At 42.3% G+C, this 18853-nt stretch overlaps 1 protein-coding gene across 1 annotated transcript; it reads right to left on the bottom strand.

Annotated features, from left to right (window-relative positions):
- Positions 1 to 582: 582 nt before the first annotated feature.
- hgh1 (HGH1 homolog) lies at positions 583 to 18002 on the bottom strand. The gene is made up of 10 exons (XM_079241910.1): positions 17874 to 18002; positions 15892 to 16006; positions 11072 to 11210; positions 10843 to 10980; positions 7579 to 7730; positions 6791 to 6891; positions 6229 to 6327; positions 4315 to 4406; positions 4117 to 4239; positions 583 to 2262 (listed from the first exon to the last, which is right to left on the bottom strand). The coding sequence occupies exons 2-10, from the start codon at positions 15999 to 16001 to the stop codon at positions 2089 to 2091; spliced, it is 1128 nt and encodes a 375-aa protein (XP_079098036.1). The 5' UTR covers positions 16002 to 16006; positions 17874 to 18002; the 3' UTR covers positions 583 to 2088.
- Positions 18003 to 18853: the final 851 nt, after the last annotated feature.

The raw sequence follows: 18853 nt of genomic DNA, 5'->3' as shown, positions 1-18853 counted from the left end.
CTGTGCACTGAAGGGTAGAGCACATTAACATGAATAAATCACCCCAACCTGAATAATTACATCAGTTTTAATGATTTACTGTAAACATTTTGCAGAGATGCCTGATCTGTTTCAGTCCTCGCTTTTATTCAATAGTTCAGTGGAAGGACGGTTTCCAAATGTTTGCTCTCGGAAAGAGATAATTCACATGTATCGGTGTGAAATGAGGCCATTATGACCAAACTTTTGATCTGACCTTATTTCAAGATGGAAATGTTAACAGAGACACTGATAAAGAAACAACCACTCAGCAGATAAACATTTTTTTTAGACTCTAAAACCACAGATGATCACACATTTTCAAAAACCTAAGATCTGATCTCGAACTGAAGCTCAAAGACGTCCTTTATATTTCTATATTTATTCATTAACGTCCTCACTTTCAGGGGAGATCTTAACTTCCTAAAAACTCATCATGGTTCCTCACATTGTAAAAATATGATTAGTTTGGAGGTTTTAAACTGATCTGGTCCCCACAAAGATTAAGAAACAGTGAACACACACACAGAGTACGCAGAGGTTTATCTTCGGTTTTACATGGAACTGATCTGAGCGTAAGGATCACATTACAGACTCTTTAAATAAAGAAAACCACGTTGTCATGACTTCTTATGTGCTTTCACTGACCGAAGTTTCTTTTTGGGTCAAACCATGGGTCACGCTGGAGTTTGACATTTTTCAGTTACAGTCTGTTTATTTTCAAGCTGCAAGATGAACGTCCGCACAGATGGGTGGAGAGGGGGGCTGAGCGAGCGAACAGGCTGAGGTCTGTGTGAGAAAAAACTGTAAAGGGTCATGCCCCCCCCTGCTGGTCAGTCAGTGTCTATTTACAATAGTGTTTCATGATGAAAATGTACTTTTTTAATACAGAGGAGTTGATGACACACTTACATTTCACTATCTGTTGGAGTAAAACCATAGGCTGAATCTCTTTTCCAGAAAATTTGGGAAATTTTGGAAAATGCAACAAAAATTTGAATAAGTACATTTGAATTAGCAAAGTGACAGGTGAGGGCGTCAAAAATGGGAATAAAAGGAGCATCCACCAAAGTAAGAGGGTCCAGTCTGAGCAGCACCCAAGAAGGACAACTGAATTCTCTAACTATTAAAGATAGGACCTGTGGCATTTCTGTCCTTATTTCATTTAGCCTGGGAAACAAAGGAGCATCTTTATGAAAGAAAAGGGCATAATTCTGTTCCACAGATTATTTCCATCCAGTCGAACTAACTGGGATTCATGTGTATTGGAGGACAGGGCGCTCAGAGTGAGCAGCCTATGACAATATCAGTCACTTTAGTGTCTTTTATTTACTTTAGGGAGTTGTCAACTTGGCCCTGCGATGGACTGGCGAGCTGCCTTTCACCCAAAGACTGCTGGGATAGGCTCCAGCTTCCCCGCGACCCTTCATCGGACTAAGCGGTTAGGATAATGAATGAATGAACGAATAAGTTGTCAACTTGATAGAAAAGTAATATTCATATCAGAGCTGAAATTATGTGTGTTCAGCTTTTACCACATTCTTGCAAATTTCTCCAAACATCTTTCCTGAACACCATGATGTTTTCTTAAAAGCTAAAAAAGTGTTTTAGAAAAGCCAATCAGGAGTAAATTATTTGGCTATTTAGCTCAGCGCTTTGTACAAAAACTTGATTAAAAAAAAAAAGAATTGATGTAAAATGATGGTAAATATAATTCCCAACTCCCTTTGAGTGTTTTTAACCCACTTTTTTTTTTTACATTTTCCAAACAAACATGATCAGCAAAAACACAAAATTATTTCCTTTGTACATAGGTGTTCAGAAAGTAGTTTAAATCAGAAAACCTTTCTGGAAATCAATTTTTTTGTCAAACTTTCCTTACTCCAACTAAACGTGGTGATAATCTGAGGAGTAGTTCAGAAATAAAAACTGCTGTGAGGTAATTTACTCTGTGACCTTCATACAGACGGTGTTTCTTGCAGTAAATGACCCATCACATCAGAGCAATGATGCCTTACTGATGTCTGAGATGGTTTATTTTATCAGTCCACTCTGCCTTTCTCTGTCTCTTCATTCTGCATGACTCTTCTTCTCTTCTTCCTCCTCCTGCATCCGCTTCTCCTCTTTTTCCAGCTCCTCCTGCATCTTGGCGTCAGCCTCCTTTAGCTTCTCCTCCACATCCTCAGGGATCTCCACCTCCAGCAGGTTCTCCATTCCTTTCTCCGGCTCGTCACCAATCAACACCTGGAAGGATGGTGGGTTGAGGTGACTCATTCATAATCTGCAAATATTTACTGTTTTTTTGTTTGTTTTTCATTCAACTTTTGCTCTCTTCAGGGCAATGTTCAGGAAACTGAAGTTTACCTTCACCTTTTAAAATGTTTTATTATTGTTTAGTCATGTTGCATGTTGTTTAGTAATGTTGCTGAAGAAGCTTCTACGAGCTGCTGGATCCTGAGGTCAGTCTGCCTGGTCATGTTTATGTTTACATGTATGTGTTTGTCTGCTCTCTGACTGGTTGTACTGGAATAATTTTCGTTGTGCGTGGATGCTGGCTCAGTGAAAATAAATTCTTCTGACAATCGGTGGGTTTAATTTGTGACAAAATGACTTTTTGTTTGGGTTTAGTTTCTTTTCAATAACAGTGTAATATAACATGAAATCTGAAATTTATTGAGAGGATAACCCCTTGAGATGATTCATCTGGGGGGTCCTCAACGCAGCCAGACAGATACAGATAACAATACAATCCTTACTTAGACATACTCTCTAATCGCCCCTATAAACCTAACCTTTAGCACAAGCGAAATAAAATACATTTACCAGAAAAGTACAGTATATCCGTTGACATTTAAAAAACAATCGTGATGGGTCATTGCACAGCATAACTCAAAGTAAAGTTGTTTAGAAGAATACAACAGTATCAGAAAAAGAGCAAGTTGTTTGTAAGTAGCTGATTATAGCTGTCCTAAAGCTTTGCTGAGAAGTGATGGATCTGATTGACACAGATAAATTGTTCCAGTCTGATGTGGCTTTGAATTTGAATGCTCGACGGCCAAATTCTTTCTTAAAGTGGAACTATTATGTGCATTTCAGGCTAATTTATTTTTTATTTCTGAGACCAGAAGGGCTGGGATTGATGGATTTATTGTCACAAATCTCATTATTTACTTCAGACCGACCCTCTCCGTAGGCTGTCAGATCAGCCTGTGGGCAAAACGAGTGGATTGAGACTCTTCCGCATTAAGCCCTGCCTCCCGCCACTGCACTACATCGGGAGCACGCACTGCAACTGCTTTTGCCGTCATTGTAACATCTCATAAACAGAAGGATTAGACTAATATGAACTCAATAAAAAAACAAAATACAATGTCAACACATAGCTTACAGCCCTACATGTTGGAACCTGAATCAGACCCTGAAAACAAAGTGGAAAACAGCAACCCACAGCAACGAATGCAGCAGGATGTCTCTCTTTGGTAAACTCACCAGCCATCGTTGGAAATAACTTTATCCCACGTTTTCCACCCGCCTGATGTATTTGTACATGCCCTTGTTAACCAGTAGAAGGTAACCAATCACCGAACCTTATCCCCCGGGACGTCACAAGGATTTCCAAGTAGAAAAAACTCTCTAAAACGACGCGTTTTTCGTCGCCATGGAAACCGAACGGAGAGCGTGCTGGAACTCAAACTCAAACATGCGTTTAGGTGATAAAAAAACAGTGCCGTTCACATGTCTGATGAGGATTCAACACTGTAACACTGTAGAAAGCTCAGAAAACTCCAAATACCATAATAGCACCCCTTTAATTTTGGGAACATAAAAAAACAAGTGCTCAGTATGTCTGAGGTTATATGAGGACCCAAATGGGATTAGAAATAGTTTTAAATATAATGGATAAATAAGATAGTCACATTAAAAAAAATAAATTGAAGCCAATGAAAATGTCTTCCTGATTTTATTGCTAACCAGTTCAGTGATGCATACATGTGAGCTGTTCATCTGAGGTTGCAGTAAGTCCTGACATCTGGAGGAGGATACACTCCTTTTGCACCATGACTGCTGACTGTAAACACATTGGCAGGTGTTTCCTACCTGTACTAGTTTCTCGCAGGCCTCTGTAACGTGAACGTCTTTCTCCCAGCGGTGAAACTCCCTCATGATGGGATAAACGTTTTTGTCTTTCAGCGTACGCCGTCCAGCTTTAGTCGCTGTGAGCTGCGCAACAGACAGACAGTGAGGAGCTCTGCATGACAGCAAACATTTACCATGTGTGTGTTTGTTGTTTCGTACCAGTAAGAGAGTTTCTAGAAGCATCTTCCTGATGTCTGGGTCCTCCTCTCGTTTCTTGTCCTCTGGGAGGTACTGCAGGTCCACAGGCAGACCTGAGCATGACATCAGCTTCTCTTAGTCACTGTAAGCAGCGCGTACATGCTTCAACATGGTTGATTATCTGTGTAACAGAGACAGTCAAGGGTACCCAACATTGGTCCTTGAGGGCCGTTGTCCTGCAGGTTTTTGATGTGTCCCTGTTCCACACACACCTGGCTTCCATGAAATGGATCCAACAGCCAATAAAGTTCTGCATAATGAGGGATTAGTTTGAGTCAGGTGTGTTGGAACAGGGATGCATGGAAAACCTGCAGGTTTCCAGCCCTCGAGGACCAGGGTCAACAACCCCCGCTTTAAATGAAGCCGAAGTATTTTTGCATCATCAAATGAAAACAACCAGTTTCTCTGGTGTTGGTCCAGTTTTTGTTTGACACTAATAAATCATAAAAGCAGATATGATCATCTGAACTTCATCAAAATGTTTTGGTGGTGGTGGTTGGTTAGATTTCATCTCCTGACAGCCTGGAGGTTGAAGCTGGACAGTCTGGTGGAGCTGACCTGGAGACTCCAGATGACAGCTTTCTATTTGGAACTGATGATTTTTGTGCACTTCAGGGTCAAACATATTAATAATGTAGGTTAAAGGTGGAGTATGTAACATTTTCAATATTTAAAAAAAAAAAATTAACTAATAAAATAACTGCAATCATAATTAGATAGTTTTTTGAACATGTAGGTTTCAGTCTGTTCATATTTGATGCGTTATTAAATTACAAGTTTAATTAATAACAAATGACAAAAAGCATTTACTGGTAGGCAAACATTTAAGAAGGGTCTTTGTCATTAATTAAACTTGTAGTTTAATAACACATCAAATATGGACAGACTGGAACCGCCATGCTTTAAAAAAACTATCTAATTATGATTGTAGTTATTTTTTTTAGTTAATTTTTTTTTTAAATATTGAAAATCTTACATACTCCACTTTCAAAGAGAACAAATAATTGTCGGACCATAGAGATGAAGGTTAAATGGCATTTAAAGGCAAAAGTATTTAAACAACTGAAATAGTTATCAGAGCCCTCAGGGTTAATAGGACTTTGCTGGGGAGTTGAGATGTATGACTAACTTTAAATACCAGGTCTGGTGATAAACCTGTTTAACAATGGCAACTGCCACTTAACAAATATGATCTTTATTTCTAAATACCTCTGCCTGAAGTGTGCCTGATGGACTAGGGTTGGTATTTTACGTTTTAATGTCATAAAGACAAGGCAAGTTTGTGTAGCACAGTGGTCCTACGAGGGCCGCTATCCAGCTGACTCAAAAGAATTAATCTTTGTGGAGAACCTGATAGGCTGTTAGATCCATTTCATTTGATTCAGGTGAGATGAAGCAGAAGTACATGGAAAACCTGCTGGATTGTGGCCCCTTGTAGGACCCAACAGAATACCCCTGGTGTAGATGTACAAGACGATTCAATGTGCTTTATGTAGAACATGAAAAGTATGACAGTGGGATGTTAAATAAGGATTAAAAAGCTCATCAAAACTCACCTAAACGGAAAAGATGTTAAATTAGAGCATAAAAAGCTAACGTAAAATCAAAGTTCTGATAAAAGGTAGCAAACAGAAAAGTTTGCAGCTGAGAGTTTCGGCAGACCTTCAGGTTTCTGGAAGGTTGTTTTACATGTGAGAAATATTAAAACTGAATGCTGCTCGTTCAAGTTTACTTTAGTTGGTCCACAACAAATCATAAGATCCTGAATGTATTTTAGCCTAAAACAATTCAGTGCTTCGTAATCTAAGCAGGATTTTAAGTCAATTCTTTGACAGACAGGAAACCAGAGAAATGCAGAAAATACCTCAGACTTACCTTCATTTTCCTCTTCCGTCAACTCCTCTGGACCAGCCAGTGGCAGCAGGAGGAAAGGCAGGATGTCCACAGCGTCGCTTAGCAACCACTCATGATGGGCTGGACAGTGGAGCAGAGCGTTCATTTGAATAACTTAATGTGGAAACAGCTGGCTTTACAAAGAGGCTGCTATGAAGTTTTCTCATCTAAAATTTGACTTATTTCAAGGTTTTGCTTGAGCTTTTCAAAAAATTATCAAGTTTTTTTTATAGCACACAGAAACTGTGCAGGTGACATCCTCACTTCAGCCTGGCTCAGAGTTACAAGCAAAAAGGAAGCTCAATCTGCATCCAGTTTACACCAAAACACAAAAAACGCAACTTCCACTGAAGCCAAAGCTGTACATGGTGAAAACTCCACACACTCGTCTCGTGTTCAGCAGAAGATGGACTCCACTCTGAGTGTTAAAACAAATTGAGCACAGTCTGATGGTGCGATTATGGAATTCACAGCGGTGATCTGTGACAAGAGCCAGTGGAGAAAACTTTTCCATCACTTCCAGTGATGGACATGAGTCTCTTACTGTGGTCGAAACAACAGTTGCGCAGGGTTCCTATGACTCCACCCCTTCTTACGACCGACGCCTGGTACTGTGTGAAGGGCAACAACCTCTGGATTACACACCTGAAACACACACAGACAACATGAGCACACGCAACACAGGCTGCAGAGCTAAAACGTGTCTACAGTGACCTGAAACCTCTTTATTCCATGCCTAACCTGCAGAGACTGCACATCCAGATGCAGATATTTGTTCCTTTTACAGCCTTTTATTGGCTTTTTCTTTTCAGTTCTCTAACATGAAGAGCAGTATTTACCCCAAATTTATTATTTAGGGCAGTGTTTTTCCAACCACTGTGCCATGACACACTAGTGTGCCGTGAGAGATTATCAGGTGTGCCCTGAGAAATTACCCAATTCCACCTAATTGGTCTAAAAAGCATCTGTGTGTACATCCAAACTGGTCCCAGTGAAAGATGATAAAATTCCTTTTTCTTGTGTGTTTATCTGATTTCTATTCAAGAGGCTTTGACAAGATGGACTTTATATAAATAATATGGACTTTAAAAAAAAAAAAAAAATTTGGTTTGTAGTGTGCCTTGTGATTTTTCAGTGAAAAAAAAAGTGTGCCTTGGCTCAAAAGAAGTTGAAAAACACTGATTTAGGAGGTGTGATATGCACTGATCCCACCCCATGCACATGACATCAACCACAAGCAAACAGCAGACATGACTAAATATCTCAAATCCACACATGAAAAGATCTGCGTGGATCTCCTGTTTCTGCTCATTCTGCATTGTCAGCAGTTACCTGTCCTTGTCCATGATGTAGTTTCTGGCCTCAGGCAGTTGAGTCACGTTGGACAGCAGAGCACCCAGGTAGTGGAGCTTAGCCTTCTTATTGTAAGCTTCGATGCAGAAGATCTCCACCATCTTTGCCAAACCAACCTCCTCCTGCAGGACCTGACAGAGCACATACACTCTTTATCTCTCAGTAGTGCGTTTACACAGAGGGCTCCACCTGATGGGAATAACAAGACTGAACTGTGTGACTTTGAATCTGTTCATAACCGGAGTGCAGAATTTGATTACTAGGACTTTCCCAAAAAAACATGACAATGAGATTTACCAAACAAAGAAAGGTGGGAAAGATTTCCCCATATCTTAAGTTACTTTATACACCCTCCTTTACTTTTTCAGATCCACCTGTTCACCGGTAGTTAGCATAAATATCTAATCAGCCAATCAAATGGCAGCAATGCAATATGTTTACTGATGCAGACATGGTCAAGACGACTTGCTGTAGTTCAAATTTAGCATCAGAATCAGGAAGAAAGGGGACTTTAAGTGACTTTTAGCCTGGAATGGTTGTTGGTCAGAGTATTTCAGATCCAGTGAGATTTTCACACACAACCATTTTACAGAGAATGATCTGGAAAAACTAAGAAAATGTCAAGTAAGCAGTAACCGAACAGTCATTTGGATGCCAGAGGTGAATGGACAAACAGGTTGGAGATGACAGGAAGGTAACAGGAACTTAAATAGCCACTAAGATCTGCTGAACATCATCTGTGAATACACAACACATTCAACCCTGAAGCAGATGGACGACAGCAGAAGACCACACCTAAAGCCACTCCTGTCAGGTAAGAACAGGAAACTGAGGCTATAATTCACACAGACTCACCAAACCTGGACAATAACAAATGGAAAAATGTTTTGGGTTTTTTTTCTTTTGCTTTAATGTTTTCTGATGAGTCTCCATTTCAGCTCCATTCAGATGGTAGGATCAGAATTAGGCGGAAACATGAAAGCACGGATCCATCCTGACTTGTTTCAACCCTTCAGGCTGCTGCTGTGTGAAGTCTGCTCTCAGTTTAATGCTGCAACAAAAGCCAAATATAAACAGATCATGTATACAACAGGTATACAAATACTTCTTTAATTAAATGAAAAAAAAAGGGAAACTCACTGAGCCACTATGACCAGACGGCAACAACAGGCTCATTCGTAACTACTGGATTAAAATATTTTTTAAAATGTTAAAGTCTTGATAAAATTACTGCTAGATCTTTTGACGAATCAGACTGTTTCACTATTATGTACCTTGTATTTATTCTTCCCCTAGTCATGTGTGTTATTAAAAAAAAAAAAAGGTTAGCTTTATTAGCCGTCATTCGTGTTTATAACGTGTGTTTATATTCTGAAATGTCTATACCTTCAGTTACTGCACCTGAACCAGCCACTGGATCAATCAGCATCGCTCTGCCATCTGTCGCTAACAGCACCCTCGGCCACCCTGCACCAGGTAAACATCCCAACATGCAAATGTATCATCTCTGCTGCTTCATATACTGCTGGTGACAAGTACCAAGCACAAACATACCATGTAGGCATGCATGTAGGCAGCTCGTTTTGTTTGGATGGGGATCAAAACTGATGACAACTATAATACTTCATTTTTATAACTTGATTAGTTTTATTCTGAAATGTTCAACCCCCCAGTCACTGCAGAGCCAGTGTCAACATCACCCACCATCAGTCAGTAGCAGCCAGCTTCCAGCACCATGCTTGGTAAAGAAAACATGCTATTGCATTTTAAATACATCTTTCTGAGTTGCACAGTGTTAGAAATCATTCCCTCCACCCTCCCTGTGTTTTTCCCAGGAAAGAGAAAAGGCTAAAGGACATGCCTGCATCAGATGCTGATCAGCAGGGGCAAAGTGATGCACGCTTCAGTAGTATGCTGCAGTTCTTCAGGAAAAGGTGCAAAGGAAGGCAGAAAGGCTTTAATGGAGGGTCTCCTGTGTGTGATGGACAGGATGGCAGCAAGGCAGGAGCGCCAAAGTGATTGCTTACGCTGTAATATGTAATATATATAATATATGCTTATCATGCATGCAGAATTGTGTTTCTGTCTGAGTTCTTTAAAGACACACTGTAGAACTTAAGCCATTTTGCCGTCACACGCCCCCTATCAACAGCTGATTCAGCATCCATCTTGCATCCCACCTGACCTGTTAGCTCTTTCCAGCGAAAGACAATCTTACAATGACTCTTGTTTTGTTCCTTTCTCTTTTTCAACATTCTTGCGTTTCTTTGCTGAATCAGCCATGTTGCGTGCTCAAAACAGCCAGTGTGTTTTCTAGCGTGAAGCAAAACTCTGCTGCAACGTCACACAGCGTCCAGGATGAAAAAGTTGTATAGTGTTGCTGGGTAGCGGCGTCTCCAGAAATGCACATGATAGTTGTCACTGTGTCCTCAAACAAGTCCAGAACACGCAGTTTTAAGGTCAGAAAGTTACGCAATGCATCTTTAATGTATTATTTTAGAAAAAAATAAATGACTTCTTGAAGAGTAGAAGTATTCTGTTTTTGGTGTTAATAGTGATGCTACTTATGTTATCATGGCCACATTGATGAAATATAAGCTCACGAAATATTATTGGATCATTATCAACCTTTAGTAGCTATGAAACATTAACCTGCCTTAACTTGCTAAGCTAAGCCTTTCTTATGCTCAGGTGTGCATCACACTGTAGTTTATCAACTTCTTTCTAAAATGCACCATATAACAGGACAAAGTTTGTCATGTTTAACACATATATGGCATTCTTTGTCAAGGCAGTGTGACATCTTCTGATGGATATGTTCAGAAGGAAAATGCAGCATGTCACAAAGTTTAAATCACCTCCAACTTCTTTCCTGAACATGACAATGAGTTCACTATACTCCAGCGGCCTCCACAGTAACCAGATCTCAGTCCAATAGCGCATCTTTGGGATGTTGTGGAGCAGGAGATTGTCACCAATCATATGCAGTTGTCAAATCTGCAGCAACTGTGTGATGCTTTCATGTCAATATAGAGCAAAATCTCTGAGGAATGTTTTCAACACCCTGTTGAATCTATGCTGCTATTCAAGCTGTTTCTAAGGTAGAAGGGGGTCCAACCAGCAAGATGGGCCTGACATAGTGGATGGTAAGGTATTGTTAGGTGCTGTTGCTTTAAACATCACAGTCTGGCAGGTGCTTTTGTTCACTGACGAACACCTGACAACCCAAGTCCACAGGCTCACCTCAAACACTGTCTTGCAGGTCCTCTCATGACGAGTCAGGTTTGACAGGATGGTTGAGATCTGATCAGCGAACAAGTACTCCGGATCCAGAATGTTCTTTAACAACACTGGAAGGACTTTGACCTCATTAACCAAAACCTGGACAACACAAACCAAAAAACACGCACCTGTGATAAGTTCGTAATCGAAGATAAATCATCTGTTTTGTAGTTTGCTCCCCACTGCTTACCTGGTGCAGAGTCTCATCAGCTGACAGGTTGATGAGGATGTGGTAGCAGTCCTTCGCTATGGCAACAGATGGGTCAGATGTCAGGGCAAACAGAACGGATATCAAGGCGGGTTTAGAGCGCAGGAAGCGGCAACCATCCCTGAAAAGAAACATTTAAGACTTATTTTTAATTCTAATCAAACAAAGTGTTTTAAAAGCATTAGCATCAGCTCCTTTTTAATGGCTTGGTGGGAATTCCTGAAAGTAACCAAGTCTGCACTTATTCCATGTAAGCTCACACCCATCTGGAGTAATCCTGACATCCTACAAAACAGAAAGATGATAAACTTCCCTCTGTGGAAGAATAAAGGAGTAAAACAGTTTAAAAAAATATAATAGAAAATGGAAACTTTCTGTCATTTGTTGTAATTACTTTACAATATGAAATCATCAGTACCAAATTCTTACAATACCACCAACTTAAATCTATTATCGGTAAGAAATACACCCCCTGATCGATTAAACTTGCAGCTACCTGTCAGGGCTGCAGAATTCTTAAATCGGAATTCCTCGAAACTACGATCAAACATATATAGATTACTATTAAAGCTAGAAGACTCCATCTCTCTCTCAACTTCTAAATGGGAAGCAGACTTATATCATAATGTTAATCAGAATGAATGGTCACAAATTTTTGGGAGGATCAGTGGTTGGAGTTGCCTTGCGGCAGTGGGGCGGGGTCACTAGTGGGGCTGGGTCGGTGGGCATTGGCTCCGTGGCGGGTGGTCGTGCCTCTGTGGGGTGGGGTGGGGTGGGCAGTGGTCCTGGGGTCCGGATCCAGGGGCTGCCCCCCCCCCCTCTTGGGGGTGGGGGATTGGCCTGTGCTGGGGTGAACTGGATTGGCAGTGGACCCCAGGACCACTGCCCACCCCACTCCACCCCACAGAGGCACGACCACCCGCCACGGAGCCAATGCCCACCGACCCAGCCCCACTAGTGGTGGGTAGACAAAATGTGTGTGTGGGCCTGTATGTGTCAAGATGTGGGTGTATGTGTGTCTGCAGGTGTGTGTGTGTGTAGATGGGTTTATACTAGGATTATGGTGAGTGTATGTATGGGGGTGTAGATGAGGAGGGACTGTGATATGTCTTCGTGTGGGGGGGCGTCTTGTGTTGGTGGGGGATGGTAGACCTTTGGTCTGGGATCTCCTTCTGCCGCCCCTCCTCTTCTTGTCTTCCCGTCCCCTTTTGTGTGGTTGGTTAGTGCCTTCTGTGGCCCTTGAGGGCCCTGGCTGTTGGGGAAGCTGTCCCTGGCTTGTCCTGGTCCTGATCCACGGGGAACCCAGGAATGGGGACGTGCTCATTTTTTGGAGGGAAGCTCACTTCCCTCTGGACCTAAACCCCCAGACCCCCCTCCTTCCCCGCTCTACATCACATACAGGCAGGGTGTTGGGAGGTGTGCATGTTGTGCTGGGGGGCCAGAAAGGCCATCAAGGTGGTCTTGATCGCTGCACTCCTATTTTTGGGGCTTTGCCTCGGGGGTTCAGGCGGGGAAAAGTGCTGTCCAATAGGCCTGGGTCTGGGCTGGCTTGGCTGGGGGGAGGTGCTGTTCGGCTATGGGAGGTGCTGGGTTGGCTTCATTTGCGGGGTGGTGGTGGGACGCTGGGAGTGGTGGGCAGTAGTAATGGGGGCCCTGATTGGGGCCTTCCTTTCCTCTCTCCCCCAGGGGCGTCTCACACGAGGCATGTTGGGAAAGAAAGATAAGGGCGTGTGGGAGAGAATGGAGGAAATTGCAAATGGAAGATGGGGGGGGGGGGTTAAGGGTACAAATCGGGCTGAAAGAATTTCGGTAGGGGGTAAGTGTATGCGGTTGGGTGGAGGTGTGTATGTTGGGAGGTATGTTGGTGGGTGGGGGGGCGTAATGGGTTAAGTGTGTGTATGATGAAGTGTGCTTGTGTATAAGGAGGACTGAACGTAGATGGAGGGGGTGTAGGGGTGTGTGTGTTTGTGTAGAGTGGAGTGTGTGAATGGGGATGGGGTGGGGGGTATGGTGTGTGTGTGAATAAAGAGGGAGTATGTAAGTGGGGGTCGGGGTAGGGGCGTGTTTGAAGGGGCGTGTGTGGGTGTGTAGAAATGGAGGGATGGGGTGGGAGATGTGAGCACGCACATGGGGCAGCGTGTGAGTGGATACAGAAGGGTGGGTTGGGGTATCTGTGTGTGGGGAGGAGTGAGTGATTTTGAGTTGGGGTGGGGATGTGTGTGGATAAAGAAAGAAATGTGTGAATGAGTGGTGAGTAGAGGGCCGTGTGTTGAGGTGTGTGGAGGGGGGATTTGTGAGGAGAGTTGTTTTATGGGGTAGGTATGTTGTGTGTATGGGGGAGTATGGGGGGTAAGGAAGTGTGAGATGACGCATGGGAGGAAGTATGGGTCTGTGAGTGTTTGGATGTGTGTGTTCGGGGGGGGGGTGTCTTGTACGCGACCAGTGTACTGGGATGTGGTCTGGCTGCCGCTCAGTGGCGATCTGGGGATCCTGGCCGTACGTTGGCATGGGATGTGCCCTCTGCCTGCGGGGGGTGGGGGGGTTGCCTTCGGGCTCTTGGGGTCCTGGCACTCTGTCTGCCAGGTGCCCGGCGGGACTGGCCCTTGCCGGTCTGGGCCCCGCTGGGGGCTTTTTCCCCTGACTGCTGGGGACTCTAGCTGGGGCCCCCAACCGCCACCTCCTGGGCGGACGCATGGCTGGCTCCGGAGTGGGACGGTTGGGGTTTGTGCTTGGGCATGGCTGCCAGTTGTCCGGGTCTCGAGGTTCTCCTCGCCTGCCTCTTTCCTTTGTGAGTCCTCCTGCAGGTTTATTTACTGACAGCAGTTAGTTTACTTTCTATGTTTATAGAGTTTCTGGTGCCCCTGACAGTTAATGACTTTATTCTCCTGCAGAGGGACAATGAATCTATATAGTTGGCTTGTATGTGTATATGTGTGTATATGCGCATGTATATGCATATGTATGTATGTTTTTCTCTCTCTTTCTCTCTCTACGAGGTGTTTTTCACTGTTTTTTTGTTGTTTTTTTTTAATTTGGTTCTCTCTCTGTCCCATTTCTATCCATCCGGTCTGGTCCAGCAGTAAAATCTGTGATACCAACAATTATGATAAATAAATTTAAAAAATAAAATAAGAAAATCAGGAATGTCAAGGGGATCATTATATCTATAAAGCTCCCCTTGGCAAAGTAATTGTGCTCAGCAGAACACAGGATCCAGACAATTTTTCTGCTTGCTTAAATGCTGGACAAGACATTATATGAAGAAAAAATAATAATCTAATCAAACATTTGCAGCAATTACAGAGTTGCTCCTGGATCAGTCTACCGCACTACAGAGGAACCTTAATGCTGGAAATGAACTTATCTTCAATACATAAATGAATTAAGTCAGATGAGCTTTAAACATTTAGATTAAAAAGTAGCTTATTTTCACTGTCATTGTCTTTCATGGGGTGGAAAAACAGAAGTCTTGAGTTTGTTTGTTCGACTTTCTCCTGTCACAACTTCCAGATGGCTGTCAGGTGAAAGAGTTGTGATTAGGATGGGAGGGGACCTGTAATATTTTCATTACTCATGCAGAGGCAGTGACAGATAGCAAGGTCTGCCAGGGAAGGAAAAGAGCAAACAATAATATTCCTGCCAGATTAATGATCATTATTTGACACTGTTCTATCTGAGCAGCAGCCATAAAGCACTGAGACGCAGCGAGTTAAAACACTTTTCAACAACGTCATGTTACTGCAGGTTTCCCGCTGGTTTCCATCCTGATGCCAAACTGTAAAACCAGCTCTGCTAAAGGACTGAACCTGCGTTACATTTAACTGTGCAAGATTGTTTTAACTAATGTGCTAACACAGTCTGCAAAGTAATAACTGTGTTTCTCACTGCAAAATTCATTTGTCTCCATTTATGTTTCATTTACTGGCTGCACAATACTTCTCTTCATAAAAAATGCTGTCATTTTCAGATGATACACTTTCACATACAACTTCTAATAAACTCTTCCATACTGTCATCCAAGTAGAAACTATTTCCAGTGGGATAATTCTCAGTATTTCTCCATACCAGGGGGGATTCTTGGACATCCATTATTTCAGGACTGATTTTTACCTGCATCAACACTCTAATATTTTCAGCATTTTATTTTTTTGTACGAGTTTCATCAGCTGCAAACATACTATGAACAGAGAGGATAAAGTCCAGACTATACTCAGTTATGTCGATAATAATACTTATCACATCATCTCAAATCGCCCGAATTTAGCTCAGATCACAAAACACGTATAGAACTGCATGTCTCACCATTACATGTCAGGCAGACAGGAGACTGTGTGTTTAGCCTGCTAGTGTTTCATTTCTCTGGTTTTGGTCCACCCTGCTGCTGTACGATGCAGATTTTTCCTTTTAACAGACAAATAAAGGATTATTTTATTATATTCTATTGAGGCTAATAAGGTGTAGTTTGATGAGGAAACAGCGTACAGAGCACTTTTGCCAAATGAAAAGAGGAACTCTCACTGCAGACAACACAGAGAGATTTGAAACTACTACATTTATTTTACTACAAATGCTGAATAACTCAGCGCATAGGCAGCACAGCCTTTAGGATCGGTGTTCTGTTAATCAGCATATGTGATGTGCATCCTTTTCATATGTCTGTGGTGAGAAGTTAAAAGTTAAAACAGGTCAGGGTCGCACAACGGAGGAAGTGTTCTGGCTGAGAACCAGCATCTATATCAGGGTCGAGAACAGCTGAGTAGTGGGCACAAACTATTCTATTGTCGTCTTTATCCTCATCCCACCTGTGTCCAGATAGTCCTAGGATGTACTCGGTGGCCCTCCCTTTGACATCAGGGCGTGTGTTGGGGGTCAGGAAGGACAGCAGCTCTGCAGCTTCAGAATCACTCAGCATCTTGTCTGGAAACAACAAACCACAACCATTTATCAGCAGGCATTTATCTACTGATGCCACAACATGCGATAGAATCAGCACAATAAATTATTCTGTTTTGTGTGATGTCATAAGTAGACAAGATTTCTCATAAAAGGTAAATAAAGGCAAAAAATCGTTGGTACATTATCTCAGTGCATCTCGATGGTGTGATGTATTGGCAATGTTTTGGTGAACTAAACTTGATGCTTTATTAATTTGTGTCACCTCCAAACATGATTGTTTGACACGAGGTCCAGCATGGTCTGTAACACAATCAAGCAATGATGACCTTCACTCGGCGTGGGTGATCATTTAAGGCTTTAACAGCTTCTTTTGAAGTGAAAAGCAACAACAATGCCACATGCAAAGCATAAAGGAAGAATAAGTAATGCTGACCTGAATAAGGCTATTGGGACGCTGTGAGGAGGAATGACGCAGAGGGGAGTTTCAGCTGCTACTGTGACAGCACAGAGTGTCATTTCCAGGGCATGGGCTCGATACAGGTCTGGTAGTGTCAGCAGAAGTGATGGTGGCGGACAACAGAGGGCTACAACATCTGCCTAAGACAGATTCCTCACACTACAAGCCCAAAGGAACCGGTTCTTGCTTGCAGTCAGCCTGCGGAACAACTGCATAATGCAACAGGAGTGCGTGTTTCACTCAGACAGTACGAAGACGACTGCATGAAGCTGACTTGAGGGCTCGAAGACCAGCAGCGAGGATACCTCTGACTAGAGCACACATGCAAGCATGGCTGCAGTTTGCCACAGAGAGCACTCAAGGTGGACTAGTGCTGGACAATGTGCTCTTTACTGACGAGTCTCGTTTCTGTGTAGACTTCTTGGACAGATGCAAGAGAGTCTGTGACGCCCTGGAGAGTAAAATTTGCAACAGAACACTGTGCAGCATGACAGCTTTGGGGGAGCTTCAGTCATGGCATGGAGAGAAATCTTGTGGTTATTGAAAACGGCAGCCTCACTGGACAGAGATACAGGGATGAAATCCTACGGCCTGATGTTGGACATTATGCAGGAGCAATGTGGCCAGATTTCCTGCTAATGGATCACAATGCCCACATCGAGCAAGGTTGGTGAAGGGATTTCTTGAAGAGAGCATCACAAGAATGGGGTGGCCAGTCCGGTCCCCTGACTGCAACCTAACTGTGCATGTTTGGACTGAATTGCAGATTTCAGTCAGATGCACTCTCAGTCAGTGTGCATCTGAATGAGTGGAGCTGCGCACAGCTTTACTGGAAGAATGGCTTGCCATCCACTCCACAGTAATGTTTACACTGCATTGCAGACACTGAAGTGTCAGACGCATTTTCAGCTGATTCTGACATTGTCTGAATCACCAAAGCTCTAAATTAACAACTTTTTTTTTTTTTTACAGCACCTTTACTATTGTATGAGAAGTAATTTTGCTTCAATCAATCCTGTGTGGTGACCATCACAGTCTCTGAAACATGACAATCTTGATCAGACACATTGCCAAGACATAAAGTTACTTTTTTATTCCAAAATTTTGCAGCAACAATAAATCATGTCAGAATTGCAGTGATTGAAAGTCTTGATCCACTTCAACAGCAGTACTAGTTTTCTTTTGACAGTTCAGCAGATGTCACAAAACGTAAAATATCTCTGTATGTGTGAGTAAACAGCTGACTGTGGTAAAACAAGACTTGTTAATATCATCTCCCCCGCGAAACTGCCATATGAATAAACCCAAAGTTGCATTAATAACTAATATTCTGATTTCTTCCTTTACAAATCCAAACTTCAGCTGAAGTCTGTGGAAAAAAGGATGTTTGTTCTTAAAAATAAATAAAACATCTACTGTAAGGAGTCTCACCTTTAATTCAGCACAACGGATCCAGTTTTTATTTCTCATTTATAATTCCAGTAGGTAATTATTTTCCTGTGAAATGAGACATAACTGGGGAGAAACAGACATGTGGACACATCAGACTGAAAAACTTCCGTTTTTTCTTCTTCTGGATGTTTTCAGGAAGTTAAAACACTTCTTCTTCAGTCTTTACTGCCCTCTAGTGTTTAAAGAGTTCAACACCTTCATTATGTTTCAAAACCCTTCGCGACTCCTCATTCATTGGTATTTTTTTTCAAAAGAAACTAAAAACAGCAGAGATAACCCTGCATGACAGATAGAAAACTGGATTTAAGCCTAAAAACTCGCCAAAAGTTAGCATGGCTCGCAGTCTGTACTCTAAAACATTTGAGGAGATGAACAAATGGAGGACAAAAGAAAAAGTCTAAAGACTAAACATCTATCTACAGGAGAAGAGCAGCATCTAAATGTCTAGTGAAGACCTGATACAGGACCTGAGACCTGAGAGATGCATCTTGATCATCTACTGTTGGCCGAAGCCTCATCAGAAATCATTTCTATGGAAAGGTGACTGTAGGGAAACGGAGAAACGGCTGAGGTGTGCACGTGTATGACCACAACACAAAAACTGGACTGTAAATGGGTAGCAACAGCTCTGATGGAGGAGTGATGAATCTTCCCCAGAGTTCAGAACTCTGTGTTATGGAGGCAGGGTGGGATCACCCGGACAAAGCAGAACAAATAGCAGAAACCATCCAAAGAAGTATTCATGAAGTCTACTTAAAGAAATAACAGAAAGCTTGTCTGAGGTAGCTGGTAGAAATGATTCACTTACAAGAACGTTAGAAGCTTTACTCTGTTTTTGTCTTAAATACTCCTTCTAATTGTAAATATATGTGAAACCAGTTGAACTGTTTCCAGTTTGATTTGTAATGACTCTATTCTGCAGATGCCTAAATTCTGTCATATTTTCTAATGAATGTTGA

This window comes from Telmatherina bonti, assembly GCF_933228915.1.
Source record: "Telmatherina bonti genome assembly, chromosome: 6".
Classification (NCBI taxonomy): Eukaryota; Metazoa; Chordata; class Actinopteri; order Atheriniformes; family Telmatherinidae; genus Telmatherina; species Telmatherina bonti.
This window is presented reverse-complemented; position numbering and strand designations above follow the sequence as displayed.

Coding starts and splice junctions, on each gene's coding strand:
- hgh1 (XM_079241910.1), bottom strand. CDS start 16,001: ATGCTGAGTGATTCTGAAGCTGCAGAGCTGCTGTCCTTCCTGACCCCC. Junction 6,892..7,578: donor TACATCATGGACAAGGACAG/GTAACTGCTGAC, acceptor TGTGTGTTTCAG/GTGTGTAATCCAGAGGTTGT. Junction 4,407..6,228: donor GACGGAAGAGGAAAATGAAG/GTAAGTCTGAGG, acceptor TGTCATGCTCAG/GTCTGCCTGTGGACCTGCAG.